The 19,059-nt window shown below is 42.8% G+C and overlaps 1 protein-coding gene across 1 annotated transcript in view; it reads left to right on the forward strand.

Annotated features, from left to right (window-relative positions):
* postnb (periostin, osteoblast specific factor b) overlaps nt 1-18,646 on the forward strand; it is a 35,732-nt gene extending 17,086 nt beyond the window's left edge. The window contains exons 4-22 of the mRNA XM_038974177.1: nt 151-308; nt 581-745; nt 1,049-1,195; nt 1,427-1,568; nt 5,463-5,675; nt 6,023-6,157; nt 8,326-8,474; nt 9,030-9,166; nt 9,827-9,957; nt 10,231-10,361; nt 12,245-12,347; nt 14,893-14,960; nt 15,192-15,237; nt 16,579-16,684; nt 16,799-16,926; nt 17,249-17,311; nt 17,603-17,689; nt 17,928-17,966; nt 18,161-18,646. Of these exons, the coding sequence (XP_038830105.1) occupies nt 151-308; nt 581-745; nt 1,049-1,195; nt 1,427-1,568; nt 5,463-5,675; nt 6,023-6,157; nt 8,326-8,474; nt 9,030-9,166; nt 9,827-9,957; nt 10,231-10,361; nt 12,245-12,347; nt 14,893-14,960; nt 15,192-15,237; nt 16,579-16,684; nt 16,799-16,926; nt 17,249-17,311; nt 17,603-17,689; nt 17,928-17,966; nt 18,161-18,204 (2,192 nt within the window). The 3' untranslated portion in view covers nt 18,205-18,646. The remainder of the gene's footprint in view (nt 1-150; nt 309-580; nt 746-1,048; nt 1,196-1,426; nt 1,569-5,462; nt 5,676-6,022; nt 6,158-8,325; nt 8,475-9,029; nt 9,167-9,826; nt 9,958-10,230; nt 10,362-12,244; nt 12,348-14,892; nt 14,961-15,191; nt 15,238-16,578; nt 16,685-16,798; nt 16,927-17,248; nt 17,312-17,602; nt 17,690-17,927; nt 17,967-18,160) is intronic.
* The last annotated feature ends 413 nt before the right edge of the window (nt 18,647-19,059 follow it).

The raw sequence follows: 19,059 nt of genomic DNA on the forward strand, positions 1-19,059 counted from the left end.
CCAAGTGCCCCCCTATTCCCTATGTACTGCACTACTTTAGGGCTCTGGTAAAAGTAGTGCATTGTATAGGTTATAGGATACCATTTGGGATTACCCCCGGTATGTAGGGAGATGTAGTCATCATGGTACCTTCTATTCCCTGTTCCACAGTGGCCCCTATAGACAATGTGTATGGTACCTTGGGCCTGGTCAAGGCCATCTCCACCCAGGAATACTCTCACATCTCCAAGCTGCAGGGGGAGATAGAGGGATCTGGGTCATACACCTTCTTTGCTCCCAGCAACGATGCCTGGGACTTGTTAGATGAGGTAAGTCAGGATAAGTGTAATCTCTTACATCTGGAAAATTCCAGGTAAGTCACACAATCAGTTGAATCCACCAGCGATAGTTTTAGGTTTTTTCAGTGCCAAAACCATTCTGTGCTTGTAATGTGACCATTTAAAAGAGCTACAACATAAAACACCAGAATGTGTGGTTGATTGACCTGAACCCTACAGTCAGTTGCTGTAAGTCTTTGTCATCACTTTATGTTAAGTATTTATGTTATCTTAAGCCTTTCTATTCTGCATTTCTTTAACAGGAAGTGCGTAGCGCGTTGGTGAGCAACGTTAACATTGAGCTGTACAATGCTCTGCACTACCACATGGCTAACAAACGCCTGCTTACCAAAGACCTGAAGAACGGCCTGGTGGTCGACTCCATGTACAACGACCTGGGACTCTACATCAACCACTACTCCAACGGGGTAAGCATCCCACTAGACCTACACAACATCATCTTATGCATCCCAAATGGCACCCGACTCCATTTTTAGTGCACTATTTTGACCAGCGCCCATGGAATGTATTGGGAATCCGATGGTTTCCATGCCATGAGATAGAAAAGTTGCCATCATGGATAGCTAAGGCTTTATTGTGTGCAGGTAGTTATTTGTTGAAGGTTGTGTTGAGTGCACATTGGAGAGTTAAGGACAGTATGCTGTTGTGTGTTGTGTGCAGATACTGACTGTGCTGTGCATGTCCTATGTGGTGTGTTGTTATGTATGAAGATCGTGACGGTGAACTGTGCCAGGATTATCCATGGCAACCAGGTTGCCACCAACGGGGTGGTGCACATCATCGACCGTGTCATCACTGCCGTGGGCAACACCATCCAGGATGTCATCGAGGTTGACGATGACCTCACCACTCTCAGTGTAAGTCTTCTCTTCTCTTTTTGCCCTGATCTACCTTTCATATTCTACCTTTCCTTTCCTACCTTTCCTTTCCTACCTTTCCTTTCTTACCTTTTTCATCTATATCTTTTCTCCTCTTTTCTCCTTTTCTCTTCTCATCTCATCTGTTTCATTCTATTTTATTCGATTTATCGATTCATACAGTATTAATGGAGCATATGATGGAGGATATGATGTATTTTCTCCCTACAGGAAGTGGCTCTGGCCTCAGGCCTGCTGGACAAGCTGGGACAACCCGGCCAGTACACCCTGTTCGCCCCCACCAACGATGCCTTCGCCAAGTTGGACTCAGATGTGCTTCAACGCCTGATGGGTGACAAGGGTGTCCTCCAAGGTAAACCAAACCGCTGGGCCAGGCTTCAGAGCTCCATCACCTCTCTGGAATGCCTTCTAGAAATACAGAGAGCAGCTCACAGGAGAGTACTTTAAAGCAGAGGGGAGACATAGAGACTTTATATAGATCTCCAACCTCAGGCCATATCCGGGTTTAATGAGATGAAGGTGCAGGAAAAGTAACTCAATGGATCCTGCTCGCCATGTTTGCAGGGCTGAGTAACCGCAGAGTTTTTCATGTAAGCGCTTTTTCCTACTCAAAAAAAATGGAGCCAACTAGTTACAGTCTGTGCTGTGGATTTGTAATCCTCAGGCAGTTGGCAAACTGAGCGTTCACCACAGTTGTGAGAGTGAGTAATGAAACAGAAAAGAGCTCTTGTTTCAGATGTTGGATCACATATGGCCTACGAAATAATGGCTATTCAGACATACACTTTCATATGGTGAAGCTTTTTGATAATTTGACAAGTTTACAATCTAAACATTTACCGTCACACTATAATTTTTGTCTGGGTGGCACTCCCATAATAAACACTCTAACTTGTTCAAAAATATTTCCAAAGAGGTGTCGTTCATATGGTGCTAAACACCACAGGGCAGGAAGCAGAAAGCAGCTGGCTCTGCCTGTGTCCCAAATCGCAACCTATCATTCCCTACCTCGTACGGCTCTGGTCAAAAGTAGTGCACTATTTAGAGAATAGGGTGTCATTTTGGGACACATCCCAGTCAAAGGGCTGGGACTGGAAAGGTTCAGAAGGTCCAGAGCATTAGGAGGGTTGGCAGTGGGGTGATGATCCCTAACGTCCCTGAGCTGTGAGATCCCGCCACTTCACACACAGTCAAACAGAGTCAAACACAGCAGTAAAACGTTCTCCCTGCACTCATTCGTCTCCCAACACCAGGACCCAAGGGATCTAAGGGATCTCCAGGTCTCCCGAGTTTCATAGTCTGCGTCCCATATGGCACTTGATTCCCTATTTAGTGCACTACTTTTGACCAGGGCCCATAAGGATCTGGTCAAAAGTTGAGCACCTAAAGGCCCAGTGCAGTCCAAAAAAATATTTTTCTGTGTTTTATATACACTCAGTGGCCAGTTTATTACCTACACCCATCTAGTACCGGGTCTAAAAAGCTGTTCAATTCGTATCAAGGGACATAACGTGTGGCAGGAAAACATTCCCCACACCATTACACTACCGCCACCAGCCTGTATCATTGACATCAGGCAGGATGGGGTCATGGACTCATGCTGCTTATGCCAAATCCTGACTTTGCCATCAGCATGAGGCAACAAGAACCGTGATTCGCCGGACCAGGCAATGCTTTTCCACTCCTCAATTATCCAGTGTTGATGATCGCGTGCCCACTGGAGCCACTTCTTCTTGTTTTAAGCTGATAGAAGTGGAACCTGGTCTGCAATAGCCCATCGGTGACAAGGACCACCGAGTTGTGTGTTCCGAGGTACCGTTCTGCACATCACTTTTGTACTGCGCCGTTATTTGCTTGTTTGTTTGTCGCACCATTCTCTGCAAACCCTAGGCTGTTTCTGAGATACTGGAACCGGCGCACCTGGCACCGACAATCATACCACGCTCAAAGTCGCTTAGGCCACTTGTTTTGCCCATTCGAACGTTCAATCGAACAGTAACTGAATGCCTCGATGCCTGTCTGCTTGCTTCATATAGCAAGCCACGGCCACATGACTCACTGTCTGTAGGAACAAACTATTTCCGTGAATGGAGTGGTGCACCTAATAAACTGTCCACTGAGTGTATATTTCCATATACAGTATTTTGGAAAATGTGAAAATTATGATAATGCTCTTTTAATCTTTACATATTTTACCTTTGTTAGGTTCAGTTTGATAATGTGCACCTGCTCATTAGTTAACTAGCTAACTAACTTTAGCTTGCTAACTGAGCCAGGCAGTCACACACACTTCATATGAAACAAATGGGGTGGTAAGTGCAGCACAATGCACACAATGCTAAATGCTTTACCAAACTAGCTATCTAGCAAGATGATGAAGAAATCATTTTATTCACTCTCCATTTTCCCATACTTCCAGTGCCAGTTCCCTTGTTAGCTAACGTTAACTAAACGGTTAGCATCTCCATTTAGCACAACATACAGTAGCTACTCCACCGAATCTTGACTGCATAAAAGGCAGCTGTTTCATACAAAAAATGAATCCATTGTGGTTTACTTATGTTGCTATCTACACTAGTCATTTAGTTGTGGCCATCTGGTTAGTATCAACAAGGGCTTACTACAAATTCTAGCTAGAAACAACATTAGCGCGGTTCTTACTATTGGCTATATTGTAAAAATGTATGAAAACAAACATTTGCTTTTGTGTCTTTATTTAAGTTTAGGGTTAGGCATAAGGTTAGCAGTATGGTTAAGGTTAGGTTTAAAATCGCATTTTACGAAGAGAAATTGTAGAAATAGGCGGGGTTTATGACTTTGTGGCTGTGGTAACTAGTGATGACCCATTAGCGCAGCTTGCTAGTTATCTTACATTATTTACAGCAGGCCCCAAGCCAAAAAATGGCCTTATTTAAACAAAGCAAATCGGAGGTAAACTCAATCAATCAATCAAATGTATTTATAAAGCGCTTTTTACATCAGCTGATGTCACAAAGTGCTGTACAGAAACCCAGCCTAAAACCCTAAACAGCAAGCAATGCAGGTGTAGAAGCACGGTGGCTAGGAAAAACTCCCATGAAAGGCCAGAACCTAGGAAGAAACCTAGAGAGGAACCAGGCTATGAGGGATGGCCAGTCCTCTTCTGGCTGTGCCGGGTGGAGATTATAACATAACATGGCCAAGATGTTCAAATTGTTCTATGTGAACAACAAAAAGTTAACTGTCGACACTGGGCAGAGGTGCTAAGTACTTATTGGCAGTCAGATTTCTCGATGTATCTGACCCTTTAGAGTTGTTTGAAATGACCGCCTGAAATTTCTGCAAGTTTTGGTGGGAGGGAGTTTTGCCCTTCCATCGTGAAATCACCATGAGCTAAATTAGCTAATAGACCAACAAGAAAGAGAGTTCCAAGCCTCTCTGCCAATAACAGCTCATTTTAAGTTTTTCCCTCCCCACTCAAACCACTCACAGACAGTCCTAGCAAAGTTCTTGCTCAAAAACAATCACACTAAGTTACTTAATTGTTATCCAAAAATTATTCGATTTTGAGATAAAAATGGCTGCATTGAACCTTTAATGGAGAATAGGTTGCCATTTGGGACGTAACCTGTGATTCATTTGCTATTCTGAAGCCATGCTGGAAATGACATAATCCCATGCATAGGCACCTCTACTACCAGTCATTTGTATTGGTTACCTTCAGAAGAACCCTGTGACACTTGTGGAGGATGTAGAGTAAAACGAGTGTCTCCCCTTTCCACAGTGAGGTCAAACTAGTTTGTAGCCCAAAATGTTTGGACGCTACAGACAGAAGTTGGCAGATCAGCGTTACCGACTTCAGACGTGTCCGACGGGACGTATTCATGACAAGACCGATTTTCGGGATGTCTCATGAGAAGCTCTGACAAACACCGCTGTAGCTCGGCCACCTTTCACCTCAGATGTGGATGGCCGACAAATGCGATGCAGTAGATTGAGACGGAGCCAATGCAAAATATCTCTAGCTTAAACTGACAGGTTTTGATGGGGATTTTTATGTTATTTAGGATTAAAATGACGCCTGGCTAGTACAGTCAAACACATATCACTTTTCCCGGGATGCTGGTCCAGTCATGTCCGTAATGTAGTAACCCAACCAAACGAAAATGCTGTTAATCAATAAGGATATACTGTATGTAGGAGTATCTGAGTGTGTGGGACCGATTGACACTTTTCTCCTCTCCTCTCTCCTCTCCTCTCCCTCCAGCTCTGCTGAACTTCCACATGCTGAACTCTGTCCAGTGTTCAGAGGGCATCATGTCCGGCCAGACCTTTGAGACCCTGGAAGGCCACAACATCGAGATTGGCTGTGACGGGGACAGCCTGACGGTCAACGGCATCAAAATGGTGTTGAAGAAAGACATTGTCACCGCCAACGGAGTCATCCACCTCATCGACGAGGTCCTCATGCCTGACTCAGGTTAGCTCCCCCATCTTGACCCACCTAATAATTATACATGTCATTTGGATAGTGCTTTCATTACAGAGCTGTGCTCCTAACACACAGTTTGTGTTTTTGCATTTGCATTTGTTTGTTGGAATGTAAAATGGCATGAACTGTTTCACGAAATACACAACACCTTTATTTAAATCTCCCTTTGCTGTTACACTATTATACAAGTCAACCATACACATAGGAAAATAGATGGAAACAATGACACAATGACGGCAAGACTAAGATCAAATCTGAAAACTCTGAATAAGTGTAGAAGTGTTGATCCTTCAGTGGTAGAGAAGCTTTTAATGGTGTTGTCTGTGTCCTCTAAGCTAAGCAGGTGATGGAGCTGCTCGCCCCTTCCCAGTCCACCTTCAGTGACATGGTGTCAGAGCTGGGTCTGTCTGCAGCCATGGCAGCTGAGGCAGAATACACACTACTGGCCCCGCTCAATTCTGTCTTCACTGGTGAGTACACATCATGGCCCCGCTCAATTCTGTCTTCACTGGTGAGTACACATCATGGCCTCGCTCAATTCTGTCTTCACTGGTGAGTACACATCATGGCCCCGCTCAATTCTGTCTTCACTGGTGAGTACACATCATGGCCCCGCTCAATTCTGTCTTCACTGGTGAGTACACATCATGGCCCCGCTCAATTCTGTCTGTAACACATCCCTCGTTCCCCTTAAATACTCTTGAACGTCCTGAACTCTTTCCTTTCTTGGTCATTATCTCTCTCTCTGTCTATCCCTCTCCCTTTTCCTCTCTCTATCTCTCTGCCCCCCTCTTCCTCTCTCTAGCTCCTCTATCTGTCCCCCTCTTCCTCTCTCTAGCTCCTCTCTCTGTCCTCATCTTCCTCTCTCTAGCTCCTCTCTCTGTCCTCATCTTCCTCTCTCTAGCGCCTCTCTCTGTCCCCCTCTTCCTCTCTCTAGCTCCTCTCTCTGTTCCCCTCTTCCTCTCTCTAGCTCTTCTCTCTGTCCCCCTCTTCCTCTCTCTAGCTCCTCTCTCTGTCCTCATCTTCCTCTCTCTAGTGCCTCTCTCTGTCCCCCTCTTCCTCTCTCTAGCTCTTCTCTCTGTCCCCCTCTTCCTCTCTCTAGCTCCTCTCTCTGTTCCCCTCTTCCTCTCTCTAGCTCTTCTCTCTGTCCCCCTCTTCCTCTCTCTAGCTCCTCTCTCTGTCCTCATCTTCCTCTCTCTAGTGCCTCTCTCTGTCCCCCTCTTCCTCTCTCTAGCTCCTCTGTCACCACTTTATCACTCCTCTCCTTCTTGCTCTTTCTCACAGTTGGATAATGCACACTGATCTCCAAACTGTGACATTAGTCTTGCTGTCATGCGGACTCACTAGTGAGCAATATACTATACATACTGCATACTGGTCTCCTGAGGGAAGAGTGCTGGAATGATTAGCTGGAGCTTTATGCCGTGAAAACCCTAAGAATACATAATTACCACTGCGCACACACATACACACATACACAGCATAGGAACATTCTAGACCTCACAAGGTGTGGGGAGAGATATCTCCTACCTGAATCCAACATTTGTAACGCATGTGTGATAAACTGAACCGAAGTATATTAATCAGTAGTATGATACACTAGCCTGCTGCATGCTCCAGGAAAGGAAAGAGTCCCAGGCTGGAATAGCTGAGTTACGGCCTATAAATTCCTCCACTAAATTGTTCTCTAATTTAGACTCTACATGATGTGTCCATTGTCGACGTACGGCACGGTACAGTACAGAACAGAACAGAACAGCTCTGTATCTCAGACAGCTCAGCACTTGTTAAAACGTCCTCTGTTATTAGAGCCACAGTTTCCTCCCTGGAGGAGGTAGCACTTCCCCCGACGGGATATCAGTATATTAGGTACGGGAAATGCAGACTGGAACAGTCACTGTCTATGTCCCAAATGGCACCCTATTCCCTATATACAGTAGTGCACTACCTTTGACCAGAGCCCTATGGGAATAAGGGAATAAGGTGCAATTTGTGACGCAGACACTGTTACAATGTGGCTGATCAATCTGTCTGTGGGGAAGCTACAGAACCCGGGAGATTTCCTGGAAAATAAGGTTGACGTTTTACAACTAGACCACCAGACTGCATCATTAACCTATATTATGACTCATAATGACGATAATAATCACAATTTAACTTTTTTATCGTCTTCGTCCAAGGAAAACCTTTGATCTACATTTTTGCGGAATTTGGGCTAGCTCCTAGAAAAGTTATTGTTTACAAACAGATTTATTGTAATCTTTTGATCTGTACACGTCTGAGTTTTGCCCAATACCGCAAGATCCCCTGCATTTGGCTGTAGTTAATTGTGTCTTTTTGTTTATCTAAATATGCTATTAACCATGTAGTATATACTGTACTGTACATATATTCCATGTATATCACCCTTCCATACGAGGTGTCGACACATCTGGGTTTTCTTTAATAGAGAAGTTTACCATGTGTATATTTATCATGTACACCATCCACCCAGTGGAGGTGAAGGTCCTGGGAAAAACTTGTATCTCCATTTTTGCAGAATTGGGGCTAGTTTCTAAAAATGTATTGTTTACAAACAGATTTAATGTAATCTTTTGACCTCTTACAATGTATCTATATGAAATATCTCATCCTCCAGATGAGGTGATGGCCATTGACCAGAGCTTTCTGAAGGTGATTCTGGAGAACCACATCCTGAAGGAGAAGATCACTCTGGGACAGCTGTACAACGGACAGCGCCTGGAGACTATCGCCGGGAAGTTTCTCAGAGTCTTCATCTACCGCACAGTAAGTCTCTGTGTGTGTGTGTTTGAGTGTGTGTGTGTGTGTGCGTGTATGCGTGTGCATACAGTATGTGTGTGTTTGTGAGAGAGTTTGTGTGAGTATACACATGTGTGTGTGTGCGTGCATGTGTGCGTGGGTGCAAGTCCATCTCTTGTCTCTGAACAGCTGGTCAAACACAATGGCTGTCTGCCATACAACACATATCCTTTTCACTGGGCTATCCACTGGACTGACTAAGAGTCTGTTAATTCAGTAGCTAGTAGACTATTAATTTCCATGTCTTATTAAGGGCTACTTCAGCAGATGTTCCAACTCAAATTTCAGTTTTAAAGATGCTCAAAAAAGAAGTTAGCTGGCTGGAGAACCAATTAGCCTAGCTAGCTTACTATCTGGCTAGCTAACTAGTTAGGTGCTTATGCTAGCATACCAAAATGCCCACATAGGTCATAATTTAGCTAAAATTAGGATATTAGGACTAGAGTTACATTATTAGGATAAAAAAAGTTTTCACTTAAGTGGTTCTTTAACCTGTATACCCTGTGTCCTGTCTGTCTGTAGGCGGTGTGCATAGAGAACTCCTGCCTGGTGCGCGGCAGCAAGGAGGGCAGTAACGGAGCCCTCCACCTGATGAGGACTCTGATGAAGCCAGCTGAGACCACCATGTTCCAGATCCTCACTGACAACGGAGGATTCAAGTAAGCTGCTTGTGGACATATAGACTGTGTGCGCTTTAGCCTGGTCCCAGATCTGTATGTGCTCCAGCCAATGAAATAATCAGATAAGTTAGCTCAAGCTCATACAGATCTGAGATCAGACTAGTTGAAGGATCAAGGGGCACATGAAGATTGTTCCGATTTTGTGGCCAACTCATGAATATATTGTATATTAAACAGTGTTGGATTTGGAGTACAATCCTGTCTCACCCCCTACTCCTGCTTGAGAAAGGATGTTCTTTAGCCAACCCAATAGCCAGAGAGTCAGAGAGTTCACTAATCAGGCAGAGTTCAATCAAATTTATACAGACCTGGGAGCAGGCTGAGAAATGTACTAAGAGTTTATACAGACCAGTGGGCCAACTTCTTTCCAAATCATGTACACCTCTTGCAAGGGATCTTTTTATCTAAATAATACCAAGGATCTCATCACTGTAGAGGATCCTTTTCTAAAGCTCAATCGGTTCGTACGGGTGGTCACATGTGTTGGCAAGGTAGAGAACCCTAGTTAAATCCCAGTCAGAGACAAGTTCAGGAAGGAGTTCTATATGCGAAGCTATCACACTGGCACCGGTTATATCTACCCTCAGTGGTTGTCATGAGAGCCAGGTAACTGTTTCCTTCATCATGTTTTGGTTGTAGGATCTTCCTGTCACTGATGGAGATGGCTGGTCTGACTGACCTGCTCAAACAGGAAGGAGAATACACTCTGTTCGCTCCCAGTGATGAGGCCTTCGCTGGCGTCAGCGACAGTGACATGGCTCTGCTCAGAGGTTGGTTCATCTCTCAGACTCTCCCTCTCTCTCCGTCCCTGTTAGTCTGTCTCAGTCTCTCAAACAAATATCACAGCCAGAGGTTTTTCTTGTCAGGCCACATCGTGGTGGTCAGGAAAAACTGCTTACCTTAACCATAGCTACCATACAAGCTATCTCCTAAAGGTTGTAATGTCAAAGGAACATCCATAAGACTTAGAGTTAGTAGATGTATGTACGATATGTACTATGGATCCATAGTCTTCCATCTAAAACCCTGTCTGTTCTGGCCAGGCAATATGAACGCCCTGCGTACCATCTTGCTCTACCACTTCAGTAACGGAGTGTTCATCGGCGGAGGTTTGGAGACTGGGGTGACCAACCTCCTCAAGTCTCTGCAGGGAAACAACCTCCGAGTGCTGCATGTGAGTCCAAACCTCTCAACACTCAACAGGGCTGTAAATATAAGAAATCAAGGCATCATGGCTGCAACAAAACCAAACAAGTATCACAAAGATCCTGAAGAGATTATCTACATTCAGAAAGTATTCAGAACCTTTCACTTTTTCAACATTTTGTTACGTTAAAGTCTTATTCTAAAATGTATTAAATTGTTTTATTTCCACACCAATCCACAAACAATACCTCAAATTTATTTAAAAAAAAAATGAAATAGTCACATTTACATAAGTATTCAGACCCTTTACTCAGTACTTTTTTGAAGCCCCTTTGGCGCCGATTACAGCCTCGATCCTCTCAAGCTCTGTCAGGTTGTATGGGGAGCGTCGCTGCTCAGCTAATTTCATGTCTCTCCAGAGATGTTCGATCGGGTTCAAGTCCGGTCTCTGGCTGAGCCCCTCAAGGACATTCAGAGACTTCAGCCACTTCTGCATTGTCTTGGCTGTGTGCTTAGGGTTGTTGTCCTGTTGGAAGGTGAACCTTCACCCCAGTCTGATTTCCTGAGTGCTCTGGAGCAGGCTTTCATCAAGGATCTCTTTGCTCCGTTCATCTTTCCCTCGATCCTGACTAGTCTCCTAGTCCCTGCCGCTGAAAAACATCCCCACCGCATGATGCTGCCACCACCATGCTTCACCGTAGGGGTGGTATTAGCCAGGTGATGAGCGGTGTCTGGTTACCTCCAGACGTGACGCTTGGCATTCAGGCCAAAGAGTTCAATTTTGTTTTCATCAGACCAGAGAATCTTGTTTCTCATCGTCTGAGAGTCCTTTAGGTGCTTTTTGGCAAACTCCAAGCAGGCTGTCATGTGCCTTTTACTGATGAGTGGCTTGCGTCTGGTCACTCTACCATAAAGGCCTGATTGGCGGAGTGCTGCAGTGATGGTTGTCCTTCTGGAAGGTTCTCCCATCTCCACAGAGGAACTCTGGAGCTCTGTCAGAGTGACCATCAGGTTCTTGGTCACCTTCCTGACCAAGGCCCTTCTCCCCCAGTTGCTCAGTTTGGCCGGGCAGCCAGTTCTAGGAAGAGTCTTGGTGGTTCCAAACTTCTTCTATTTAATGATGGAGGCCACTGTGTTCTTGGGGACCTTCAATGCTGCAGTTTTTGCTACACTTCCCCAGATCTGTGCCTCGACACCATCCTGTCTCGAAGCTCTACGGACAATTGCTCAACTTCATGGCTTGGTTTTTGCTCTGACATGCGTTGTCAACTGTGGGACCTTATATAGACAGATGTGTGCCTTTCCAAATCATATCCAATCAATTGAATTTACCACAGGTGGACTCCAATCAAGTTATAGAAACATCTCAAGGATGGTCAATGGGAACAGGATGCACCTGAGCTCAATTTTTCGAATCTCATTGCGAAGGGTCTGAATACTTATGTAAATAAGTATACATTTTTTTATACATTTGCAAAAACTTCTAAAAACCTGTTTTCGCTCTGTCATAATGGGGTATTTTGTGTAGATTGATGAGGGAAAAAATGTATTTAATCCGTTTTAGAAAAAGGCTGTAAAGTAACAAAATGTGGAAAAAGTAAATGCCAACCTAATTGAGAAACATTTTTTTATTTTTTTTATTTCACCTTTATTTAACCAGGTGGGCTAGTTGAGAACAAGTTCTCATTTACAACTGCGACCTGGCCAAGATAAAGCATAGCAGTGTGAACAGACAACAACACAGAGTTACACATGGAGTAAACAATAAACAAGTCAATAACATAGTAGAAAAAAATAATAATTGAGAAACATATGGCACATTACCAGCTTGTACTCATAGCTTGTGGTTGTCTTATCTGTAATTATCCCATCAGTGTTTGGATCTTAATCCTCTCTACTCCTCTCCTCCAGGCTAACAACACAATCAGAGTGAACACTATTGAGGTCCCTGAAAATGATATCATGGCCACTAATGGAGTCATTCACTTTGTCAAAACCCTCCTCTACCCCGGAGGTAAGACTGACTCAAACATCTCTGACTGCCAGCTCCTCTGTTGGAGAAACAAATTATACACTAATTATATTGTCATGTGTTGAGAGACGCACTGTGCAGGGAATCATTTCTTGATATATTATATATATTTAGCAGTGCTAAATGGTTCAGTACGTCTAACAACCTGTGTTGTGCTGTATGTACGCTAATGTAAAGTGTTACCAGTATGTCTAACAACCTGTGTTGTGCTGTATGTACGCTAATGTAAAGTGTTACCAGTACGTCTAACAACCTGTGTTGTGCTGTATGTACGCTAATGTAAAGTGTTACCAGTACGTCTAACAACCTGTGTCGTGCTGTATGTACGCTAATGTAAAGTGTTACCAGTATGTCTAACAACCTGTGTTGTGCTGTATGTACGCTAATGTAAAGTGTTACCAGTATGTCTAACAACCTGTGTTGTGCTGTATGTACGCTAATGTAAAGTGTTACCAGTACGTCTAACAACCTGTGTTGTGCTGTATGTACGCTAATGTAAAGTGTTACCAGTACGTCTAACAACCTGTGTTGTGCTGTATGTACGCTAATGTAAAGTGTTACCAGTACGTCTAACAACCTGTATTGTGCTGTATGTACGCTAATGTAAAGTGTTACCAGTACGTCTAACAACCTGTGTTGTGCTGTATGTACGCTAATGTAAAGTGTTACCAGTACGTCTAACAACCTGTGTTGTGCTGTATGTACGCTAATGTAAAGTGTTACCAGTACGTCTAACAACCTGTGTTGTGCTGTATGTACGCTAATGTAAAGTGTTACCAGTACGTCTAACAACCTGTGTTGTGCTGTATGTACGCTAATGTAAAGTGTTACCAGTATGTCTAACAACCTGTGTTGTGCTGTATGTACGCTAATGTAAAGTGTTACCAGTACGTCTAACAACCTGTGTTGTGCTGTATGTACGCTAATGTAAAGTGTTACCAGTACGTCTAACAACCTGTGTTGTGCTGTATGTACGCTAATGTAAAGTGTTACCAGTATGTCTAACAACCTGTGTTGTGCTGTATGTACGCTAATGTAAAGGGTTACCAGTACGTCTAACAACCTGTGTTGTGCTGTATGTACGCTAATGTAAAGTGTTACCAGTACGTCTAACAACCTGTGTTGTGCTGTATGTACGCTAATGTAAAGTGTTACCAGTACGTCTAACAACCTGTGTTGTGCTGTATGTACGCTAATGTAAAGTGTTACCAGTATGTCTAACAACCTGTGTTGTGCTGTATGTACGCTAATGTAAAGTGTTACCAGTACGTCTAACAACCTGTGTTGTGCTGTATGTACGCTAATGTAAAGTGTTACCAGTACGTCTAACAACCTGTGTTGTGCTGTATGTACGCTAATGTAAAGCGTTACCAGTACGTCTAACAACCTGTGTTGTGCTGTATGTACGCTAATGTAAAGTGTTACCAGTACGTCTAACAACCTGTGTTGTGCTGTATGTACGCTAATGTAAAGTGTTACCAGTATGTCTAACAACCTGTGTTGTGCTGTATGTACGCTAATGTAAAGTGTTACCAGTACGTCTAACAACCTGTGTTGTGCTGTATGTACGCTAATGTAAAGTGTTACCAGTACGTCTAACAACCTGTGTTGTGCTGTATGTACACTAATGTAAAGTGTTACCAGTATGTCTAACACCCTGTGTTGTGCTGTATGTACGCTAATGTAAAGTGTTACCAGTACGTCTAACAACCTGTGTTGTGCTGTATGTACGCTAATGTAAAGTGTTACCAGTACGTCTAACAACCTGTGTTGTGCTGTATGTACGCTAATGTAAAGTGTTACCAGTATGTCTAACAACCTGTGTTGTGCTGTATGTACGCTAATGTAAAGTGTTACCAGTACGTCTAACAACCTGTGTTGTGCTGTATGTACGCTAATGTAAAGTGTTACCAGTATGTCTAACAACCTGTGTTGTGCTGTATGTACGCTAATGTAAAGTGTTACCAGTACGTCTAACAACCTGTGTTGTGCTGTATGTACGCTAATGTAAAGTGTTACCAGTATGTCTAACAACCTGTGTTGTGCTGTATGTACGCTAATGTAAAGTGTTACCAGTATGTAGAGGTAAATGCCAAAATAAAGGAAACACCAACATAAAGTGTAGGGTGTTAGGCCACCACGAGCCCAAACATGGTTTTATGCCATGTAAACCATACCATATGGTTTACTTTGTTTTCATGCTCATCAAATAATTACGTGATCACTTGTGCCCTGTGGATGTCATCCTATGGGGGCAAAGCCATGGTAGCCAAAATATTGGCCAAAATAATGGCCTGCCCAGCATTTTTATACATGACCCTAAGCATGATGGTGTAAGCACCTGCTTTCAATATATCTTGTATCCCTCATTTCCTCAAGTGTTTCCATTACTTTGGCAGTAACCTTTATGTACCCTAAAATAAAGTTTTACCAGATTGTCTAACACCCTGTACTGTGCTGTGCTGTATGTGCCCTAGTATAAAGTGTTACCAGTATGTCTAACACTCTGTACTGTATTGTCCTGTAGAGCTGCCTGCTGGAAACTCTGACCTTCTGGGGCTGCTGAGAAGACTCATCAAGTACATGGAGATCAAGGTTACTGTACCAGGCCACACCCACATAAAGGAATTAGGGAGAACCCTGAGATAGCAAGATGAGATTAACGTCTAAGTGTTTGTTACAAAATTACCTTAAGATGACAAGACACTATGTAAAGCCTTGAACAAATACAGTACCTACCACATTGGAGTTGAGCAGAACGATGTGTACACAGACCTACAATAATACGGTTTACAGCCTCTAATCCTTCTTTCTATTCATTCATAGTTCGTGTCAGGATACAGATATAAGGAAATCCCTCTCACATTCATGAGTGAGTACAACTGTATCAGGCCAAGTCTTAGATGTCTGCTGTACCTTTTTGTGTTGCAACTATTTGTAACTTTGTTGTTGTCCTGTGATTAACTGCTGTGTGTTTTCTGTTCCCTTCAGAGAGGACGATCGTCACACGCGTCATTGAGTCGGGTAAGTTACAGTTAAAGGATCGTAATAACGTCCTTCATGCATACATCTTAGCATTGTGTAGTACACTGAGTGTACAAGACATTAGGAACACCCATCCTAATATTGAGTTGCACCCCTTTTTCCCTCGGAACAGCCTCAATTCATCAGTGCATGAACTCTAAAAGGTGTCGAAAGCATTCAACAGGGACGCTGGCCCATGGTGACTCCCACAGTTATATCAATTTGGCTGGATGTCTTTTGGGTGGTGGACCATTTTTGATACACATAGGAAACTGTTGAGCGTGAAAAACCCAGTGCGTTGCAGTTCTTGACACACTCAAATTGGTGGCTGTCTCCTCCCCTTCATCTACACTGATTGAAGTGGATTTAACAGGTGACATCAATAAGGGATCATAGGTTTCACCTGGATTCACCTGGTTCGTCTATGTCATGGAAAGAGCAGGTGTTCCTAATGTTTTGTACACTCCGTGTATATTCATTTTACATGATATATCATGGGTAGTCTTGGAAAGACTTGAAGACATTGTGCTACAAGAGTTGATAGAATAGTTGGCACAGTTCAGATAAGGAGGATCTCTGTCTTCCATGAGATTCATGACCCACGTTCAAGAGGAAAAACCATTGTGGTTGTTCAGATAATTACAGTACAGACAGCAACAAGAGAAGACTTGCCATAGCAGCAGACACCTGGGAAGGTTTTATCTGTTCTGGATAAAATTACCGTTCTTTATTGGGATTTGACTTGTAAGGTTAATTCTTGATGTGAAAGAGAAATATGCACAGAAGTTCAAGTTACTGTTTATGCAATTATCTCCAGTCAAGATTCTGAAAGAGGTATTTGCTACTCTAAGGGGAAAACTGATGTCTTGGAGAAAGCCTTTACTTGGAACGTATCTGCAAAGCACATATCCACGTGTCCTTTGATTATGCAATATATTCCTGTCATATGAATTATTTTAAAGCCAGTGAAAGGTTGGGCTTCAGTCTAATTCGATAAAACCTATAAACTACAATATTTTAATCAAGGAGTAGAGGAACCACTGACACACTACATGTGTCTAGAGTTTTTAAGTTCATTCGGACCTTCAGATCTTACTAGTTTGCCGTTTAAACGTCATGTTCTTTGATGATGCTTTTGTTGTTATTTATTCCAGTTGTTAAACTTGTTGTCCTCTCTCTCTTTCTAAAGCGCCTGATGTGACCCATGTGACTAGGGTTATCGAAAGGGAACCTACCATCACCAAGGTGACCAGGGTGATTGAGGGACAGCCTACCATCACCAAGGTAACACCAATGTAACAAACCATGTTTCAACCGTTGTATCCACCCATGTAACCACCAAATCACGTTGAGCACCGGGAAAAGCGTTATATAAATCTAATACATGATTATGATTTTTAGGTGACTAGAGTCATTGAAGGCGAGCCAAAGTTCACCAAGGTCACTAGAGTCATCGAGGGAGAGCCCAAGGTCACCAAAGTCACCAGAGTCATCGAGGGAGAGCCCAAGGTCACCAAAGTTACCAGAGTGGTCTCAGGTACGTACCTCACAGACACACAGGTCTTTCTTGACTCCTATCCATGAGGTCTGAAGAACTCTGGGTACATATTAACATATAGTAAAATTAACCTGTTTTGGTCTATAGTTGCTATATGGTGTATTGATGCACTATATGAAACAAAGAAGTGAATGTTTGGGTTGCTGAGGTGAGACACAGGTCTACAGATGTTAATGTGTTGTATTGAATTCCCTTTACTCACGTCACCCCTGGATCATGACTCTTACATCTGCCACTCTGTGAAAACATTATGTTTCTATGTGAAGACTGATGTAATGTTTCAATATGTTGTCATCCACAGGTCCTCAGTACTCGGCCAGCAGCAGTGGCTCCAGCAGTGGTATCTCCAACATTGAGCTGGAAGGTCAGTAACATCACCCCTTTGGTCGTAGATAGATAGCTTAATATAGAGGAAATAATGCAATGTTAAATTGAAAATCACGTATATGCATGTCACTGGGTAAACATGTGACAGGTTCTGTTAGAATCTGGGTTGAGAGACTGACAATCAGGATTCAAACTAACTGTTACATTTCCACCCTGTGATATTTGGCATAGTCGGCAGAATTAGTCAATTGTCCAACATAATTGCATGTTTCATTAGAATACATAATAGTGTGACATATACAGTAACATCCCTGTCTCCGTCCTGTAGGTGCTGACTTCTCCCGTATCACCACCATCGAGGGAAACCCCTCAATGCTCGACATGGACTCTGAAAAAATCACCAAGTTCATCCAAGGTAAGAGACACATCTAAACCCTACTCATCCTCACTGGGTTCTGTAAGGATCTGTAGTGATTAAGATATGATTTATGTTATGGCTGGAGTTTGGATTCTGTAGGGTTCTATTGTGACAGAGGTTTGGTTCTGTAGGGTTCTATAATGACTATGGTTTAGGTTCTTTAAGGTTCTGTAGTGACCAACATTTGGGTTCTATAAGGTTCTATAATGACCGAGGTTTAAATTTGTCTTCACAGAGGGAAACCCGAGACGAGTAACTGGCAGGAAAATTCCAGGTAAACCATGATTCCTTGATAACATAACATACTGTTTGACCGTGTTGGGGATTCAAATGATGGGTAATGTCATCCTATGAGGATCTGTAATTGCGACCATAGAAATAGAATGACCACCTATCATTGAACATTGACTTGAACTTTATTTCTATTATTTGAGTGTATGAAGATCTTTCTGTTGTCTCTGTCCCTAGCTGGTGCCAGGAGGAGAGTCAGACCAGAGGGACAAAGAGCATAAACATGGACAGACCAGGTGACTAAAGATGCACCAGCGACCAGAGAGGAACAACAGAGATAATGTCAATGAATGGTCTCCCATAAAAGCTCTACACTCCAAATGATGCGTGTGTAGACATACAGAACTTGAACTTAGTGAGACCAGTAAAGCCATTTGCTAAACAAAACAAAAATCATTGATGCATGTATCTAAAGATAACTAAAAGCCATCAATATATGTAAATAGCGTACGCATATTTGTGGGTTTTCGGTGTATATTAGAGATGAAAGCTTAGAAGCTAGCCAGGGGTAGCAAAATAATCTTTGAAACCAATCTATTTGAAGCCTTGACCATTGGTTGAGGTGATAAAACAGGATTTTTAGGAAGATTTTGTAATTTACCTCTGCATGATATCGAGTTTGTGGTGCTCACATAAAAATAATAAAAATAAAAAATAAAATGTGATTGCTGTTTTCTGACTGTACCTTAATTTCTGCAAATGTTTATATTTTTCTACCAGATGTAATTTTAGCTCTGATCTGAGTTTCACAGTAGTGTGTTTGCTCTCTCTTTCTGCCTTTCTGTCTGACTGTCTGTTATTCTACCTAGCTAACCATTCAGATATTGAGCTTGTCTTTGCTTTTAGAAGTTTCAAATGTGCAACACTCTGACAAACTTAACTTTTCACATATTCTCAATAGCTTTTTTTAACTGCAGTTTTCAAACCTTTTTCAATAAAGTATATTCTTGGATATGAAGTGCATAATTCGCCAGGAGAATTTTTTTAGTTGAAAAACGTGTTAGTAGTCCATCGCTATAAGGAATTCAATTCAAGTTACATTTTAGAATCATATTTACCCAATTTGAGGAGAAGAT

Source organism: Salvelinus namaycush, chromosome 34, assembly GCF_016432855.1.
Source record: "Salvelinus namaycush isolate Seneca chromosome 34, SaNama_1.0, whole genome shotgun sequence".
Lineage (NCBI taxonomy): Eukaryota > Metazoa > Chordata > Actinopteri > Salmoniformes > Salmonidae > Salvelinus > Salvelinus namaycush.